The sequence below is a fragment of the Plasmodium vinckei genome (genome assembly GCF_900681995.1).
Source record: "Plasmodium vinckei vinckei genome assembly, chromosome: PVVCY_14".
In the NCBI taxonomy this organism is placed as follows: Eukaryota; Apicomplexa; class Aconoidasida; order Haemosporida; family Plasmodiidae; genus Plasmodium; species Plasmodium vinckei.
Window position 1 is genome coordinate 1,488,845 of NC_051306.1, and position 18,966 is coordinate 1,507,810.

An 18,966-nucleotide genomic window follows, 5' to 3' on the forward strand; every position below is an offset into this window, starting at 1 on the left:
AGGGCATATATATATGTGACTAATATATATAAGCATTTTTTTAAGTAGTATAAATATTGTAACAAAATTATGTGTATAATTTTTTCAGTAAATGGAGGTATAAGTTTTTTTTTTGGTGAGCACTGTTTAGACTATCTGAGTGTATGGGAATGAATTCATACCTGCGAAAAATTGTCAAACAAAATAAATAAGTAAATAAATAAGAATACATATTCATGGACGTATATAGGATGGTGGGTCTTTGTTTTTGCTCTCTACCTATCATACTGTCGATCCAATATAAGGCGAGTCAAAAATAAGAATAAAAAGGTATCACGCTGAAGGAAAATCTGATTAGCTTGATGTTTTGTTTGATCAAAGTCTGTACTTGCTTTTACAACAGTGTTTAGATTAAAGGATGAATATATAAAAAATATAAATGTGTTAATAGTTGAGGTTTGGTTATTTTTTTTTATATCAACTTTTATTAAATGGCTGTGAAATAAATTAATTTTTTCTACATTAATTATATTAAGACAATTTGAAGGTACTACAAATTTAAAATTGCTACCCTTTTTTACAAATTTTGAATTAACAAATGTATATTTTTTTTTTTTTCGTTTTTTTTTTACTAATTTTGTTTTTAAATTAATAAAATATTTATAAAGTTTGTCTGAATAGTTTTGTAGGTGTCTATAATGTTCATAAATATTATGGTGTGTTATATTTTTATAATTATTAGCTTGTTTAAAAAAAAAACTATTTTCAAATATATAATTGGTATTACTCCTTAGTTTATATTTATATTTTGTTTGAGATATACATGGGTAATTTAATAAGTTGACAAGATTATTTTTTTTTAAACTGATTTGATTATTATCTGCTTGTTTATTGTCTGCTTGTTTATTGTCTGTTTGTTTATTGCCTGCTTGTTTATTGTCTATTGGCTTATTGCCTATTGGCTTATTTACAATATCATTGTTACATAAAATGTTTATATTATTTTTTTGCAAACTCTGTATCGCCAACTTTTCAAACGGATTGATTTCTCCACTACTAGCATATTCAAAATAATTTCTAAACGTTTTTTCATTAGACAAATTTTTATTTATTATTTTTTTCCAATACATTAATATGTGAAAATAATTTTGATATAATTTGGGGAATACATATTTCAATAAATTTATACAATAAATTAATTTTAAATATACATGATAATCCAAATTAGTTGGTTGAGGTTTTTTTAATACAACCATATAATTTAACAGATATTTTATTACTTTTTCACATGCACTTAAATATTCATTATTATTACACACACTTTTGTAAGAGATATATCGTAAAATGTATCGAATATGTAAAGTAAGAATACTAATAAGTAATTCAATAATTTGACTCGAATCTATATGTCCTACTGTTGTAATAATATTCCTTAATATGAGTTTATTTTTTGTTGCCTTTATCCTATTTTTATATAATTTAAAAATCAAAAATTTACTATATTTATTAACATTTTTAAAATCACTATTTAATTTTAATTGATTGTCTATTTTAATAATTTTTCTTCTTAAAGCTTTTTTCTCTATATTTTTTAATATTTTATTTATATATACATTTTTTTTATATTCAGATTTTTTTAAATAATTATATTCACTACATTTATAACTTAATATCATGTTTTTTATAACTTTTTTTAAATTATTTTTTTTTCTTTTTCTCTCATTATAAATAATTGAAAATAAATTTTCTTTTTTTCTCTTGTCTGTTTTGTTCTTCATTCCGGATAGTATGCCTCTCATTAGGTCGTGTTCTAACTTGTCTATGCCTAAAAGGGGGGAAGTAAATGTATAATTATGGTGAGCAAAATGGATGAACAATAATTTTGTTTGAAAAAATGGAAGGATTAGTACATTGTCGACTGTTTGCTTTCTATCATTGTGCACTCTCTTACCTTTTCTTTCTTCGATTTGACGTGCTTGATAATTTCCAACGGTAACTGAAAACATGCTCATGGAAATTTCACTTATTTGATAGGAACTTAAAAAGGTAGAAAAAAAAGAATATCTTAAAATATTTTCTACATTTTTTTGTTGATCTATATAATTTTGAATATAAGATAGGATTTCATTTTTTTTGTCAAGCTGCTCGAATGTGTATCCATTTTTTAACATAATTGAATTTAAAAAATATATTTTATATGAAGATTGAGATAAAAAAGATAATATATTTATATTAATATTGTGAATAGTCTTTAGGACATAGTTATTTATAATTTTATTTTTTTTACAAATTCCTTGTTGGGGTATATAAAAATATGTGTATCTACTATTTGTGTGTGTATTTATTTTTTTTTGTAACTCATATAAATTGGTTACCCCTTTTACTAAAAAATATAATACCTCATTATTTATTATATTATTTTTTTGGTGGTTTAAAAAATGGAAAAAAATATTTTTAATATAAATTAAAATTTTTATATCAAATGATGTTGTTATTATATAGTTTTGATTAAAACAGTTTTTTGAAAAATAGACTCTCCTACTAGTTTGGCTAATTTTTTTTCTGTTCTTCCCTTTTGTATTTCTATGATAATTTTTACTAACATGCATTAATTTTTTGTAGTTATGTAGCAGAGGTAGATTGCCTACATATACATTAGTCGATATAGACTTATTCAAATAAAAAATGAAGTTAATTATGTCTTTTAAATTGTTTAGAAAGAATATAGAACGAATGTTCTTGTTAATATTTCTTAAGTTTTCTAATGCGGACATGTTAATTATTTTATTTATTTTTTTTTGATGTTTTACATTTTTTGAAATAACTAAGGTTGAGGAAAAAAGATTATTCAAGTCTCCAAAGTTGTCAATCCCTTTTTTATTAGTTATTATGGATAGATATAAAAAATTTAAAAATTGTGAATTTATTTTATTAAAATGGAAATGAAAAAATAAATATAAATACACATTTTTTAAATTTTTATAATAAGGCTTATGATTTAAAATAAAATTTGTTATATAATGTATGGCATCATCATTGATATATATTTTTTTTTTGACAAGACAATTTAATAATATTTTAATTTGCATATCATTTAAATATATTATTTTATTATTATTGAATAAAAATCGTATTATAAAATTTAAACTATTTTTTTTTATTTTTTCATTAGGTATATTTGAATAGCTGTCTAATATATTTATTAAATCCTCATGATTAAAATAATTTATTTTTTGTTCTATTAAATTTGTTATCATATATATAACATCTGTATTTATATTTTTACAACTTTTTGAAAAAACATTAAATGTAATTATTAAACTTTTTGGATTAAAATTTATATTCATATGCTTATATGTGTAATAAAAAAAATCAAACACCTTATTATTACATATACTATTTTGGATTCTTAGAAGAGGTATAAACATTCTTGCGTTTATTTTTTTTTTTTTCATTTTGCTTATCAAACTAAGTTGTGTTGATTTGGGTTTTACAACTTTGAGATTAAGATTGTTTTTTTCATTTTTTTCCGTTATAGATTCCCTTTTTTGCAAAAGGTTGTCTCTTACTTTGTACAACCGTTTTCTCTCACTTCTATTATATATTACATATTCATTTTTTATTTTGTTTATGAAAAAATTGCTTATTTTGTTTGTTATGTATAAATAAAAAGGCTCATTGACACAGTCAGGAATATTTATAACACGAACTAGTTGGTCTATATTAATCTGTTTATTATTCAAAAGGTTTATCATATAAAATATAAAATTTATAGAATTCTTTTTGGTTACCTCCATTTCATATTTGTAATTGTCTATGATATCACTTTCAATTTTATAAAAATATTTAAAATTTTCTGAAGATTTTACACATTTTTTTTTTTCACAACTTAATGAGGTTTTATAAATTGGGTGACCTTTTTTATATACTCCCTCTTCCTTTTCTTTAAATATGGAAATATATTTATTTATTTGAGCATAAAAATTTAAAATATTATATAATTCATATAAGGAAAAAGAATATAATCTATGAATAATTATAAAATTTATTTTATATATTAATAAGGCATATAAATTATTTATTTGATTTCCGTTTTTTTTAATTATATATAATATATCTATCAAGTCTATGTTGCTTATTATTTGTCTAGTGGCTAAAAACATAAATAAATAATTGTTATAGTTTTCATTATAATATTTAAATTTTATAAAATTATTAGATATTTTTATTATTTTTTTTAAATCTACATTTTTATATTTTTCTTTTATATATAATATTAACGTGTTTGTTATATCTTCAAATAGTGTGTAATTAATATAATTGTATTCTTGACATTTTTTTAATATTAACATAATATTATTTAAATTATTGAGATCATATTTTATTATTAATTTATTTTTTTTATTTTCATTTTTTTCATGTCTTTCTATATATTTATTAATAATAAGCATATTTTTACTCTCCCTCTCCGTCTTTTTTCCATTCCCCCCATCCTTAATTTGGGGTACCTCAAATTTGGAGTCGTCATCGCACAGTTTATTTGTTTTTGCCACATATTTATTTATTTTATTCAAATTTTGGTTTGCTTTAAGGATAGGTTGTGCATTGTTTATCCTGGTTTCATGATTGACATTAAATTGGGTAGGGACTATATTTTTATAAAGCCCATTTTGCTTATAAGTCGGTAAAAAAACAGACTGTTCAGATTTAATTGCTCTAATTATTTGTATTAATGTTTTATTTTTATATAAAAAAACTACCCTTTCTTTATATGCATTATTATAGTAGATATTTTTTGAGTATCCTATATTTTTGAACCGATTCTTATTATTGTTTGTATAATATATATGTTTATATACTTTTTTACTTTTTTCTCTGTATAAAATTTCTTTTAAGTATTTTATTTTATTTTCATTGCTAGTAAGCATTTTGTGTTTAATTCATTTATTTTTTTTTTCGAGAACCAAGTAGGGCTTTCCTATTATATATGTATGTAGGATCCCGCTGCATTTTCTCTATACAATTGGCTTAATTTTTTCTCATTTTTTCTAACCTTTTCAACATTCTGTATATTTTAAATGGTTTATTTTTCACCTTTATACAGCTTTAAATACAAATTAAATTGTTTTTTAAATTTTTTAAAATATGTAGTAAATGGTGTAGAGAAATATTTAGTTCCGTAATGCGCGGCTCTCAAAAAAGGGGATATAAAAAAAAAAAAAAATAAAAAATGTTCTATATATTTTGTAGTTTTTTTTTTCATTTAATTTGATCACAACTAAGTTGAATTATATTTATCATAATAATTTTTATTATATTTTTCTTTATTCATTTGTTTATTTGTCAATTCTTTGTGTTTTTTATTTTATATTAATTATACTAATTTTTTTCTGTTTTTTTCTCTTTGATTTTTTTTTTAGTTTGTACCTTCATTTTTGTTCTTTTTAAACGACTTTATAATATGAAGGAAATATTATGGGAATAATATTATTTGTATTTTTTTTGTTGTTTTAAAATTGTGAAGTTATATTTAACACAATTGTTAATCCATCGATATGTTACTGCATATGTATATAGGCATGGTCATAGGCATGGTTATATACCCATTTTATGTGTGTATTTTTTATGTGCCCTTTTAATTTTATAGTACTATGATTAAAAGTAGGCATATAGAAAACATATTGATGATGTAATTAAAATAAATACAATGATTAAATGCCCGTTTTTTATAGCATTCCTATTTATATCAATTTATATAAATTTTATAAAGTGTGTGTCTTTATATATAAAAAAAAAAAATAATAATACTATTTTGGCTAGTAGTAATAAATTTTTATTTCCTTTAAAAAATTATAAATCACTAAATTTTATAAACCCTGTTAAAAATGTATACAAATATACAATCAAATTAAATGAACATAAAAAAAGTATTAAGGATGTGATAAAGGAATCGATTAATTTACCTACCCAATTTTTGCCAACGACCTACAACAGTTTTGACAGGTATAAAAAGTAGAGAAATCATATGCCCATTAAATTTTCTGCATGTTTTTTTATCCATTTTCTACAGTTCTTAATGCTTTGCTTATCCATTTTTTACACCTTTTTCTTATTAGGCAAATAGTGGTGCAAGAGTTATGGAACAAAAACAATATATATGAAAAACGAAATTTTTCAAATATAAAAAAATGTATATATAATGAAAATAAAGACAATTTGAAGGGGGAGACAATAAGGGATGATCTCCAAAACAGCTTACCCTATGAAATAAAAAATGGAAAAAAAAATAAGACAAAATTTGAAAGAGAAAAGGTTTTAAAAAATAATTTTATGGAATATCTTCAAGATAATGAATTAAAATCATTTTCAAAAAAAAATATTAATAAAAAATATGTATTATCCAACCTATTTAATAGACTAATTAAAAAAATAAAAATTATACATGATGGACCACCATATGCAAATAATGACATTCACATTGGTCACATATTAAATAAAATAATAAAAGATATATATTTAAAGTTTTTTTTGTTGAAAAATTTTTTTGTATTATTAATACATGGATTTGATACTCATGGTTTACCTATTGAATATAATGTTATGAAGTTATTAAAAATAAATAATATACAAGATATAAATTTAAATGATTATCCATTTAACACAATCGGATGTCCAAATATTTACACTAGTCCCCCTAGTCATATACTTAGTAAAATACGAACCCTTGTAAAAAAAAAAGGAGTCAACAATTTATTTCATGGAAATTTGTTTCAAAAATATAAATCTATAAACAGTCTGAACAGTCTGAGTAAAGATAATATAATGAAAAGGAAGATAGATAACTTTAAAACTTTATGTAAATTATACTCTTCCCATTTTATAAATAAACAATTCATTTCCTTAATTTCGTATGGAATATGGGGATATTGGAATTACTCTTATATTACGTTTTACAAATTTTATGAGAAAATCCAGAGAAGTGTTTTTGAAAATCTTCTCAAAAAGGTATGTCCCCATCCATTGCCAAACCGTTTCTACATTTTTTCAAAGTCCTTTATATAGCTTTATTCATTTTGGTGTGTGTTTTTTTTTTTTTTTTTTAGAAATATGTATACATTAGCAATAGGCCCATATACCATAGTCATGCAACAAAGACGGTACTTTCAGATAGCGAAATAATTTACAAAAATCGGGTTTGCAATTCCTTTTATTTTTTTTACAATTTTTATAAAATAGGAAATAATTATTTATTAACAATTTTAAACACCATTAGAGAAAACAAATTAATAAATGAAATTATTCAACTAAGTGATGAAGAAATAAAGTTTTGTCAAGACAACTATGAAATGATTGTAAATTACATACAAGGAAATAATTTTCTGAACAATAATTATTTGAAGACAGTAGTAAACAAAATAAGAAATAATTTATTATCGAATATAAAAATTTTAGTATTTACGACACAAATATATACAATATTTAATAATAAAGCATTATTAATACATGACAAATATTTATATAGAATTGTAAAAGGAACATATGAAAATTTAGAGAGTATATATTTTCTTATATGCGATAAATCTTTTGATATGTTTTATGAAAATTTTAAAAAATTTTATAGTAAAAAAAATAAAATTATTCAATTTAAAACTATTGCTACATTACAAGGAAATTGTTTTAATGATTCTACATACTATAATTTTATTAACGAGCAAGAAAATAAATTTTTATTGGTTAGTAAAAATGAAGTAGATGAGAATTTTGGGTCAGGCATTGTCCATATCTCACCATCTCATGGGTTTACTGACTACAATTTGTATTACAAAAATAATAAACTCAAAAAGGTGTATTTAAATAAGTCTAATTATGACGGTGCTAAAAACGGCTTAGAAGAAGAAACAGACAAAGTAAATAAAGGGGGGAAGGAAAGAAATGACGATTTTTTATTTGATCTTACTAATCAAAATGCTATTGATGAAAATGATGACTTGAAAGAAGAATATAATAAAATAATAATTGAAAAATGTAAAGAAAACATTCATTTAGTAAAGAAGTATGAAGATCAGCCAAACCAATCATCAATATTAAAATTTTTGAAAAATAATGAAAGCAATAATTACAATTGTAAACAAGAGTGTAACAAAATTAACATAAACCAAAATAATTCCCATTTACTATTTTTTTATGCCTTTTATGAAAAAATATTTTTTTATTTTCCGTATGAACATTCATACCCATTTGATTGGCGGTCACATACACCTGTTCAGGTAAAATCATTATTACAAATTTATATAGATATTGAAAAAATAAAAAATAATAAATATTTTTTTAAAGGTATAAAAAATATAAATTTTTTAAATAATAATAATAAAAATTATTTAATAAATACAATGGAAAATCGAAATGAATGGTGTTTAAGTAGACAAAAATATTGGGGATTAAATATTCCAATAAATGATATTAAATTAAATGATAATAAAAAAATAAGTTTTAAAAATCAAATTATGGATGTATGGTTTGATTCCTCAGTTTCATATCTCTATGTTTTACACATGTGTAAGCATATCCTATATAATATATATTTAAAGAAAATATTATCAGCTTTTAAAAATGACTATACTACCAACCTTGATAGTAATAAATTTATAAACAAAGATGATAAACCTATACTACATTGGTATGGAAACAATAAATATTTGAATATCAAACCAGATATACGATCATTTTATATGTATGACATATATAAAGAAATTAGCCAAAATGGCCAATTCAGCGAAATAGACTTACTTAAAAATATTATCGAAAAAAAAAATATATTTGATCCAGAAAAAAATTATAAAAATATAATAAAAGAAATAAAAAATAAAAGCAATTATTTTAAAATAAACAAAATTGATGACATAATTTTTAATAGTAATAAAAAAAAAGATATATATAAAAATGATCTATCAATATTCTTATGTTGTGAAGGAATAGATCAAATAAGAGGATGGTTTCAATCTTTTTTTTTTATTTATTTTATTTTAAATTATATAAATGGAAAGAATACAGATTTTCCATCTCTTGAAAAGTATCTCCCTATAAAAAATGTTATAGTTCATAATTATGTTGTCGATCAAAATAATGTAAAAATGAGTAAAAGCTTAAATAATGTTATTTCTCCAAGGGATATATTTTTAGGGATTAATAATGGGGCCAAAAAAATGACAAAAAATGTGGGTGTAACAATGGAAAATTACCAACCAACTGACCAACAAAATCCCCAACCAAGCTCGACGTTGCATAGGAATGAAACTGATGATAAAGACAAATGCATTAACAATTCATGTAAAGAAATGAAAAATGTTAAAAATATATTTGACGATTTTACAAAAAACATCAAGGAAAAAAAAAAGTTCAATGCTGATATTGTAAGGCTATGGGTGTGTTGCTATAACTTTTTGGACAGGAATATTTCTATTAGTCATGATATATTAGAAAATATTAACAAACATATATATTTAAAAATATATAACACACTTAAATTTTTATTAAATAATATATATGATTTAAATTTTGCAGAAAAAAAAATAGAATATAATAGCCTTCAAATTATGGATAAATATATATTATATAAAAAAGATTGCTTAATTAAAAATTGTTTAAATAGTTATAAAAATTTTCAATTACAATTACTTATTAAATATATATTAAACTTTATACATAAAGATTTAGCAATATATATTGATTATAGTAAAGATAGATTATATATACATGAAAAAAATTCTATAAATCGAAGAAATTGTCAAAAGGTTTTCTACAAAATTATTATTGACTTGTTGAGAATATTAGCACCTATAACACCACATTTGTGTGAGGATTTATATCAAAGTTTTCGAAATTTGAAAAATACCAATTTAAATAAATTAAAAAAAATAAATGGAAAAATAAAATCAATTTTTTCACTACCATTTCCAAAAATAAAAAATTACAAACAAGTTAATTTAGATATATTATTCTTAATAAAATATTATATTCATAAACAGCTAAATTCGTATTTCTCAAATTCACTACTAGCCATAGTTTATATTTATTGTGATAATGATGAGGTTCTTAATTTATTAAAACAGTTTTTGAAAAATGGGAGTCCATTAGACAATTTTAATAATAATGATGATCTTCGATTTGTATTCAATGTATCGAATATTATTCTATGTAATGATTTATCCGATGTTCAACAAATGGATGAAAATTATAAAACATATAAAATCCCTCTCCTTACTAATATTATGAACAGCAATACAAATGACAACAATATTTCAGACGATTTTTTTCAGAAAGATGACCAAAAACATGATTTTGAAAATATACCAAATTTTGACGAACACACTAAATATGCAAACTTAAGCATAGGAATAAAAAAATCGGAATCACACCGTTGCTCCAGGTATTTAACCATTTCCACATGTTTAGCTTTATCTTAATTTTTTTATTGCTTGTTCATGTTTTTATTGCTTGTTCATGTTTTTTATTGCTTGTTCATGTTTTTTATTGCTTGTTCATGTTTTTTATTGCTTGTTCATATTTTTATTTACTGTTCATATTATTTATGCTCTTTTTTTGTGCAGGTGCTGGATGTACGGTGAGACAGTAAGTTTCTTTAAGGAGAACTTTTTTTGCCCAAGATGTTTGGATATAATAAAAAAATATTTATAATTATAGTTATAAATGTTTTAATTCTTTAAAATGTTAACTGCATTTTTATATTTTTAAAAGTGATAAATTATATATAGTAGTAAAAGGTGCTAATTAAAACAACCTACCAAGGCGGAATATTATTTTAAACATGATATGTATGCACAAACAATACATGCATGCATATAATATATTATTAAAAAATACAAAAAATGAAAAGCAACTAATAATAAAGAAAGTTGCAAATAATAGCTTTTAAAATTGTTTTAATATATAATAAAAAAAAATGTCAATTTATGTTCATGTATCCTTATCTTCGACGTGGGATAGTTTTTTTTCCTAAAAAAAAATAAAATAATATCAAATTGATGTTATTACAAGTACATATAAAATATGTAACATGCATACACAATATTTATAAATTTTCCATTTTAATATGTTGTAAATTTTTTACCATTAACTGATTTTGTATTTCAAAATAGTTTTGAAGATATTGATATTGTTTCAACTTTAATTTAACTTTTTTAGTATTTATAATGGCTAGTTCTCTTAATAATTTTTTAATATTATGTCTTTCTAGATCAGCTAGCTGTTTAGCTCTTTTTTTTGAAGCGCTAATAATAGTATTATGAATTTCTTGCATATCCTTTTCCTTTAAAATATAAGTAGATGGTTGAGCATTATTATTTACGTTCATATTTTCATCACCTACTGTTTTATTACCTTTTTGTGTTTCATTATTTTGATCATTATTTGATAAATTATTTTCCTCTTGTTCAGGTTTGTATGCAATGTCATTTGTTGTGTCAGTTTGGTTAGGATTACCTTCTTGATTATTTTCATGATTGTTTTGGCTTTTATCAATTGAAGAGTGTGTCTGTTCTAGTTTAACTCCATCTTGTGATATGGCTGTATCGAGATTTTCATTTTGTTGACTATTTTCTGTATTATTTGTTTGATTTATTTGGGAATCTTTTTGTTTTTTTAAAATAATATCAACAATTTTTTTAGCAGCATAAGCGCCAATATATGGACTAATATAATTACATATAAATGAAAGGAGAGAAAGAAGAGTATTATTTTGTTTATATGATTGAAAAGATATATTATTAATATTAAGTGCATTATCTATATCAAAATATGGATTTGATAATGGCATAGAAATAAATTTATATATACATTCATATGGTGTTTTTGTATTAACATATTGGCTAATTTGATCCCAATTATTTTTATATTTACAAACAGCATCAATTAATTTTTCTACCTCATGAGTAGTCCATTGTGTTTCTGAAAATGAATAAGGAACATTAACTTTGACAAAATTTGAACTATTTAAAATATTTGGATATTTTGAAGAGCTATAACAATTACTACACCATACACATTTATCTAGAACACCATATGATATATTTTTAATATTATTTGGTTTTAATATATAATATACATGCATACATACTTGTTCGCAGCTAACACATTTATATAAATCTTTTGAATTCCCTTGATTTGTAATATTTATCTTTCCATCATAATTATTATCTATTCCGCTTAAGAAAGCTTTATCTACATTAGTAACGTCGCCAATGTTTTTCATTTGGTTGATCATATTTTTTTCAAAATTTTCAGAGTATGGTATTTCATTTGTATTTCCAAAAAATGGAAAAGAACCATCTTGTCCATAATTCATTTTTGTATATTCATTTAAATTTTGCATTTGCTCATTATTATAAAAATCATAATTTTGTGTATCACTATTTATGTTATTAATATTTCTCCATTCTTTATGGATATTTGTAACTGTTTCATAATCTAACATATTTGAATTAATTTTATCATTTTTAATATAATAATATTGTTGGGTATATTTTTTATTTATTATTTTATGATTTTTTAAAATATAAAATAAAAGTTCAATTATATTTTTATCTGATTGTATATTTAATAAGCACTCTTCTAATGTTAGTGCTTCATCATCAGATTTTTGATTATATAGATTAACAATTTCATTTTTTACTCGTATTATTTCTTCTCCCTTTTCAGTTACCTCTACTTGTTCTTCCTCTTGTGATGCAATACAACCTAAATTTAAAATTTTATAAATATAATTTAGTTCCTCTTTTGCTGTGTGTTCACTATGTTCATCACTATTTATAAAATTATTTACAAAATTATTTTCCTTTTTATTTTTATCGTCTGATTTATTAATATGATCAATGCATGGATCAAATGTCATAGCACTAACATTTGAAAAAAAAATATTATGTATACTATTTTTTATATTTGCTGATCTTTTAGTAACAATATTTCTTAAAACAGTATTAGTAGGTCTCATTAAAATTTTCTCTTTTTCTCCATTCATTGATTTTTTATTTTTGTCATTAGCCGTTTTATTATTTATTCCATCATCTTTGGAAAAGTTTTCACCACAACCTTCTTCACCAGGATTTTTGTTTTTATCATTTTGCATGTCACCATTTTGTGTTTCATTGTTGTTATAAAAATTTATGTCTTCCCCTGTTTGGAGTGAATTAATATTGCCTTCCCCATTTTCGGGATACTGGCTATCAATTTGATTGCCCAAAGAGTTTATAACATTATTTTCAGAAATTGTTTGTGTATTATCTAATTCAATGTTTGCTCCATCATTTTGTTTACTATCCAAATTTACATGATCAGTATTTGTAACCTCGTTAGTATAATTTTCATTTTCCAAATTAATATTATCTTGATTCATGTTTTATATTTTTTTTTTTTCTCCCCTCTTTTAATTTTATAATACCTTGTAATTTTTGTATGACTACTTTTTGTGTATACATATAGTTTTATTCAAAAAAATAAAATAAAATTATTCAAGGTTACAAAAAAAAAAAAATTATATTTACAAAAATAAGTTTTCTTAATATACTCTATTTATCATTTAACCGTATGGAGAAAATATCAAATACGTGCTGTACTTATTTTTTTTTTTTTTTTTCTCTTTTTTTATATATTTAATAAAATGATTATTTATTATTTTTACTGTAAAAAAAAATTAAGCAAATAAATAAACAAAAGAAAAGATAAATATATGACTTTAATTTGTTTGTAAATAAGGATAAAATATTTTGTGTAGATATGGATAGTAAATAAAAAATAATTCGATAAAAATGAAAAAAAAAATTATATACTATTACAATGTTGTAGTATATTAAGTATGCTTATTATGTGTTGCATTTGAATATTTTTTTAGAACATATAAATTAAAAAAAAATAAATATATTTTGTTAATACATTTTTTATTTAAGCCATAATTGAAAACATTTTTTATGATTATATTTTTTGAGGGTCTTTGTTTCCTCTAATTTATATGCCTATCATGAAAAGGCTTGTTATTTATTATACTGGTTGGGAGAAAAGACAATTTACAAAAAAAAAAAATAATAATAAATATATCTATAATATTTCTAAAATAGTATATTATATGAGTATCCCTTTTTTAATTACAACTTTTGAGTTATATATTAAAAAAGGTATATGACGGTTTGACACAGTTTATATGAATAAATATGTTTATTTTTTGACAAGTTCTACAACTTAAAAAAGGTATTATTTAATATTACGTAATAATTACTTAGGCAAAGAAGAATGTCAAAAGTATATACCCTTTTCAGTATGTCATAACTTATAAAAAGTAAATTTTCAAAGAGATAAGCAACCCCTATTATATAGTAAAACATTTTGTTTGCAAAGAAAAAATGAAAATTGATAAAAAAAAGGAATTCAAAAAAAAGTTGATAACATGTTGTTCTCTTTTACAAGTATCTGAACCCCTTAAAATAATTATCGATGAAACATTTTTAAATATTTGTATTACTCATAAGATCCCTTTAAAAGATGAATTAACAAAATTAATAAACAGACAGATATTAATCATGACAACAAAATGTATATCAAACTATACAAAAGAAATAAATAATGAAGAAACTGCATATGGTATTAGAAAAATAACACACTATAAATGTGGTCATAATGAAAATAATACTATAAATTCTGCTAATGAATATATAAAAAAAATAAAAAAAGAAAATAATTACATATTTTCTCCAAATAATTTTTTTGAAAATCAAATAAAAGCAACTCATAATTTTGATAACTTATATAATGATCAAATAGGAGGTACAAAAACGAAGGACAACCAACAAGATCACCAAACTGACGAGCAACGTCAAGTTGAAAATAAATATGGGGAAGACCAAGGTGAGGACAACAAAAATGAAAAAGATCAAGTTGAAAATAAAGATGGGGAAGAAAAAGAGAAGGACGATGACTTGTCTGACTCTATGAAATGCATAATAGATTTAGTAAAAAATAATAACGAAAAAAAATTTTTTATTGCCACAAATAATATGCCGCTACGAGCATATCTAAGGTTAGAATGGGTCTCTATCCCTATGTCTGCATATTTACATACCATGTTTAGTGCATGTATTGTTGTGATAATTGGATCGGCTTTTCCTGTTGCTTTATTTCATATTTTCTTACATTTTTTCTACATTTTCCTCTTTTTTAGGAGAGTATTTTTAGTGCCCATTCTGTACGTTAGCGAAAGTGGAGTAATAAAAATGGAGGATATATCATCAAAAAATATGTTTAAAAAAAAAAATGTAGAACTAAAAAAAATGAAGATGCTTAAATGGGAAAGAGATTTAAAAATGGCTGAGCAAAGAAAAAATAAGGAATCCAAGATAAACACAAAGAAAAAAAAAATAAATAAAATGCGCCGAAATAGATAGAAGCAAATAGAAATATTGATGACGTGGGCGTACTAGGATGGCCCAAATGAAATATATATACATATGTATATATACACATATATGCATACACATTTGACTGTTTGATTTTTTCCATAATTAATACATAGTCGAGTTTTCGATAAACCCATGTTTTTGTTATGTTTTAAATTAATACAAAATATTTATAAGGTGCTTATAAATATGCAACTTTTTTAATAAACAAATAATAGTTACACCATATTTTATGAGGTGTTATTTTTGATTTATGTCAAATTATAAAGACAATGCAAATGCTTGTCAGCTTTTATTTTCTTAGTTATTTAAAGTGGAAAATGTTTCTAATTAAAAAACAAAAACAAAACAAAAAAATATATAAAAAATTTATAAAAAAATTTAATTATAAATATGAATGAGAGATAAGTAAACTATTTTTCCCTCTTATTTTATTATGACACTTTCAAAAGAAGTAGACTTGATACAGAGTTTAGTCCATATGATTACTTTGTGTTTACAAAACATAGGAATTATCAAATTATTTTTATATTTTTTTTATTAAATGGTTTATTAAATTTTTCATAACAGGTTGTCCTTTTTTCGTTTTTTGATTTAACTTTTTAAATTTTTGAAATCGTATTTTTTTTTTTTCATCTTTTTCTTTTTTTTTTTTTAAAAATAATTCTTCTTTCTCTTCTTTAGATAATTGTCCTTGTTTATTTTTTTCTACCAAACTTAATTCTTTCCTATAAATATCAGTTTTACCTCCTTTTTTTTTTGTGTTATTATATTTGGAACTTACATTTTGATTATCATTTTCTGAGTCAATATCTTCTAAACTATCAGATGTTTTTATTTCTCTCTCGTTATTTATACTCGTATCTTTGTTATTATCTTCATTTATGTCCTTTTCTTTTTTATCTGTTTCAGTAGTTGGAGTAAAAAAGAAATTTTTGATGGGGTCACTTTTAATAATTTCAGTTTGGGGTTCATTTAATTCTTTAATCTTTTTAAATTTTCGTAAAAACTTTTTATCAGTAAAATACTTTTGTTTCTTTCTCTGGAAGTTTTTATTTTTAATATGATGTTTGTTTAAAAATACGTTTTTTTTTTTCATTTTTTTTTTGAAAATTTACAAATAAAATAGGAAAACAAATGATGACTCTCTTTTATGCTAACATATTCAGTATTGGCTAAATATACTATTGGCATGGTATTTTTTATTTTTTTTTACTTTTTTTAATCCTATTCATTATTCTAAATAGGCTATAATTTGCTGAGAAGATAAGTATGCGTAAGTATATATATTTTTTATTCTCTTATATTTATTGGGTGACTATTTTTTATCAAGGAAAAATATAGAAACGACATTGTTTTTTTTCATATGTATTATTTATATTTACTGGAACTTTTTATTAAATATGTTAATTTATTTTTATTTTTTTTTCCAATTTTTTTTTGGTAAATTTAATGAAATATTTTATAAATGAAAAAATGAAGTTAATAATTTTTCATCACCTCTTTGATCTATGCAAAGTATAATCAGAGGATGAATATTTTTTTTTTTTTTTTTGAAACTATAAATATTTACTTTCGTTAATACATTCTTATGCATACATTTTTAAATTAGTTTACATTCTTTATCTGAAAAAAATGATATAGTATATATAAAATATGTACATAATATTGAACTGGTTTTATTTCCAATATTTTTTAATATAAATAAAGCCATTTGATGAGTTTATATATGGAGAGAATTGTATGTATTTGAAAAATTACACATGTACATATACGGATAATGAATAGATATATATATAATATATATATGCACAGTACATAAACTATAAGCTCAAAAAATGGTAGAAAATATGCAAAATAATTTTAAAGAAAAGGGGGACAATGGAAAAAGACACAACAACTACATGAATAAGAAAAATAAACAAAAATGGGACAACAAATTTAAGAACAAAAGTAAAAAAAACGACTTCCGAAAAACTAACAGTAATTATATTGCTTTAGGTAAAAAAAACCAAAGCAATTTAAAACATACTTATGATAAAAAAAATATAATCCCTTTCAACAAAAATGAAAATTGGGACCATCAAAATTATTCATACAATTATGATTCAGATGATATGGGTATTTATAAAAATAATGAAGAATCAGATATTGACATAAATTCTACGCAAATGGATAACAATGGAACTACTTCAAATTTGAAAGATAATGAAAATTGTCTAAATAATCAAAACTCCGATACAAAAAATGTTGACTATGTTGATTATATAAACAGTCTTAAAAAAAATGCTGAACAGGATGAAGAAAACGAGAAAAATGATGAAAACGAAGAAAGTGACAAAAATGAACAAGATAAGGTTTACAATTTTTTCCTTGTGTTTAGTCCACTAGCTATAACAAGTATAAAAAACAAAAGCAGTATAATTAATGCCGATGAGCATATGGATTTTCTAGAGAAAAAATTAGAAAGCCTTGATGAATTAATAGATATAACTCGAAATTATAGAGAAAGACAAAATTTACAACAAACAAGAGATAATATTAAAAATAAACTTGATAATATCAGATTAGATATTTTATTTTTTACATTATTAAGTCTTAGAGATTCAATTATTAATAAAAAAAAACAAATACAAATATATATTCATACGATAAATGGTCTACTAATTTATGTATCTCCTATATTTCGTGTACCTAGAAATTTTTTTATATTTAAAAAAGTTATGTTAAGCTTGATGAAAAATAATATTGTTACTGATGAAAATAAAACCACTCTCTTAAAAATTCTTCCTAACCCAGTTAAATACTATGTAGGATCTTCAACGTAAGAAAAAAAAAAGAGAAATAAATATATATCGCATTTTATTACATATTTTGTTCCCACACCCAATATAATAAAATAAGTAAAATGATGTATTTTATCGAAATATATTAATGGCCTTTTTTACACACACCTATTTATGCTTCTTTTCCTTTCAGGTGCGTTTGGATATCAAATGATGGATTTCCAACAGACGCTAAAAAATTTGCAGATAAATTAAAAGTTTCGAATGGGAAATATTCTTTCTTTCTTTCCCTTTCGAATAGTTACAATTTAACATATTTTATGGAAAAAACAAAAAATCGAAATGAAGAAAATATTCATTTTAATTATCATATTAAATTATCTGATTTTAAATTATCACCTGTAACTATTTGTTCAAAATTGTCACACTTTTTAAATTAATAAATAAAAAAAAAAACACTATTTCTATAATGATATACTTATGAAATTAATTTGTATATCCTTTTTCAAAATATGTAGAAATCAGTGATGTTAATAACATTTATAAAAAAATATACAGGAAAAAAATATTTAAATAAAAAAAAATATAATAATGAAATAAAAAAATGAATCAATATATATTCCAAAAGACATCAGTGTAATAATAAAATTGGCATACTATTATATTGTGTTATTGACATACTATTTATAGCATTTTTTAGGTTTAACACAAATGTATAATATTTACATATTTGCTTATTCGTT

The 18,966-nt window shown here is 22.1% G+C and overlaps 6 protein-coding genes across 6 annotated transcripts; 3 read left to right on the forward strand and 3 right to left on the reverse strand.

Annotated features, from left to right (window-relative positions):
• Positions 1–67: 67 nt before the first annotated feature.
• PVVCY_1404200 (conserved Plasmodium protein, unknown function) lies at positions 68–4,907 on the reverse strand (the record flags this gene model as incomplete). The annotated part of the gene is made up of 3 exons (XM_037634888.1): positions 68–161; positions 259–1,804; positions 1,931–4,907. The coding sequence occupies 3 exons, from the start codon at positions 4,905–4,907 to the stop codon at positions 68–70; spliced, it is 4,617 nt and encodes a 1,538-aa protein (XP_037490928.1).
• Positions 4,908–5,686: 779 nt separating this feature from the next.
• On the forward strand, positions 5,687–10,674 carry PVVCY_1404210 (isoleucine--tRNA ligase, putative; the record flags this gene model as incomplete). Its single annotated transcript, XM_008624611.1, has 4 exons — positions 5,687–5,982; positions 6,096–6,984; positions 7,083–10,405; positions 10,587–10,674. 4 exons carry the CDS (start codon positions 5,687–5,689, stop codon positions 10,672–10,674), a joined length of 4,596 nt encoding a protein of 1,531 aa, XP_008622833.1.
• Positions 10,675–10,953: 279 nt separating this feature from the next.
• Positions 10,954–13,387, reverse strand: PVVCY_1404220 (conserved Plasmodium protein, unknown function; the record flags this gene model as incomplete). The annotated part of the gene is made up of 2 exons (XM_008624610.2): positions 10,954–10,992; positions 11,108–13,387. The coding sequence occupies 2 exons, from the start codon at positions 13,385–13,387 to the stop codon at positions 10,954–10,956; spliced, it is 2,319 nt and encodes a 772-aa protein (XP_008622832.2).
• A 1,000-nt stretch (positions 13,388–14,387) lies between these two features.
• PVVCY_1404230 (conserved Plasmodium protein, unknown function) lies at positions 14,388–15,425 on the forward strand (the record flags this gene model as incomplete). Its single annotated transcript, XM_008624609.1, has 2 exons — positions 14,388–15,061; positions 15,203–15,425. 2 exons carry the CDS (start codon positions 14,388–14,390, stop codon positions 15,423–15,425), a joined length of 897 nt encoding a protein of 298 aa, XP_008622831.1.
• Positions 15,426–15,963: 538 nt separating this feature from the next.
• Positions 15,964–16,536, reverse strand: PVVCY_1404240 (conserved Plasmodium protein, unknown function; the record flags this gene model as incomplete). The annotated part of the gene is made up of 1 exon (XM_008624608.1): positions 15,964–16,536. The coding sequence occupies one exon, from the start codon at positions 16,534–16,536 to the stop codon at positions 15,964–15,966; it is 573 nt and encodes a 190-aa protein (XP_008622830.1).
• A 739-nt stretch (positions 16,537–17,275) lies between these two features.
• On the forward strand, positions 17,276–18,663 carry PVVCY_1404250 (small subunit rRNA processing factor, putative; the record flags this gene model as incomplete). Its single annotated transcript, XM_008624607.1, has 2 exons — positions 17,276–18,261; positions 18,417–18,663. The coding sequence occupies 2 exons, from the start codon at positions 17,276–17,278 to the stop codon at positions 18,661–18,663; spliced, it is 1,233 nt and encodes a 410-aa protein (XP_008622829.1).
• Positions 18,664–18,966: the final 303 nt, after the last annotated feature.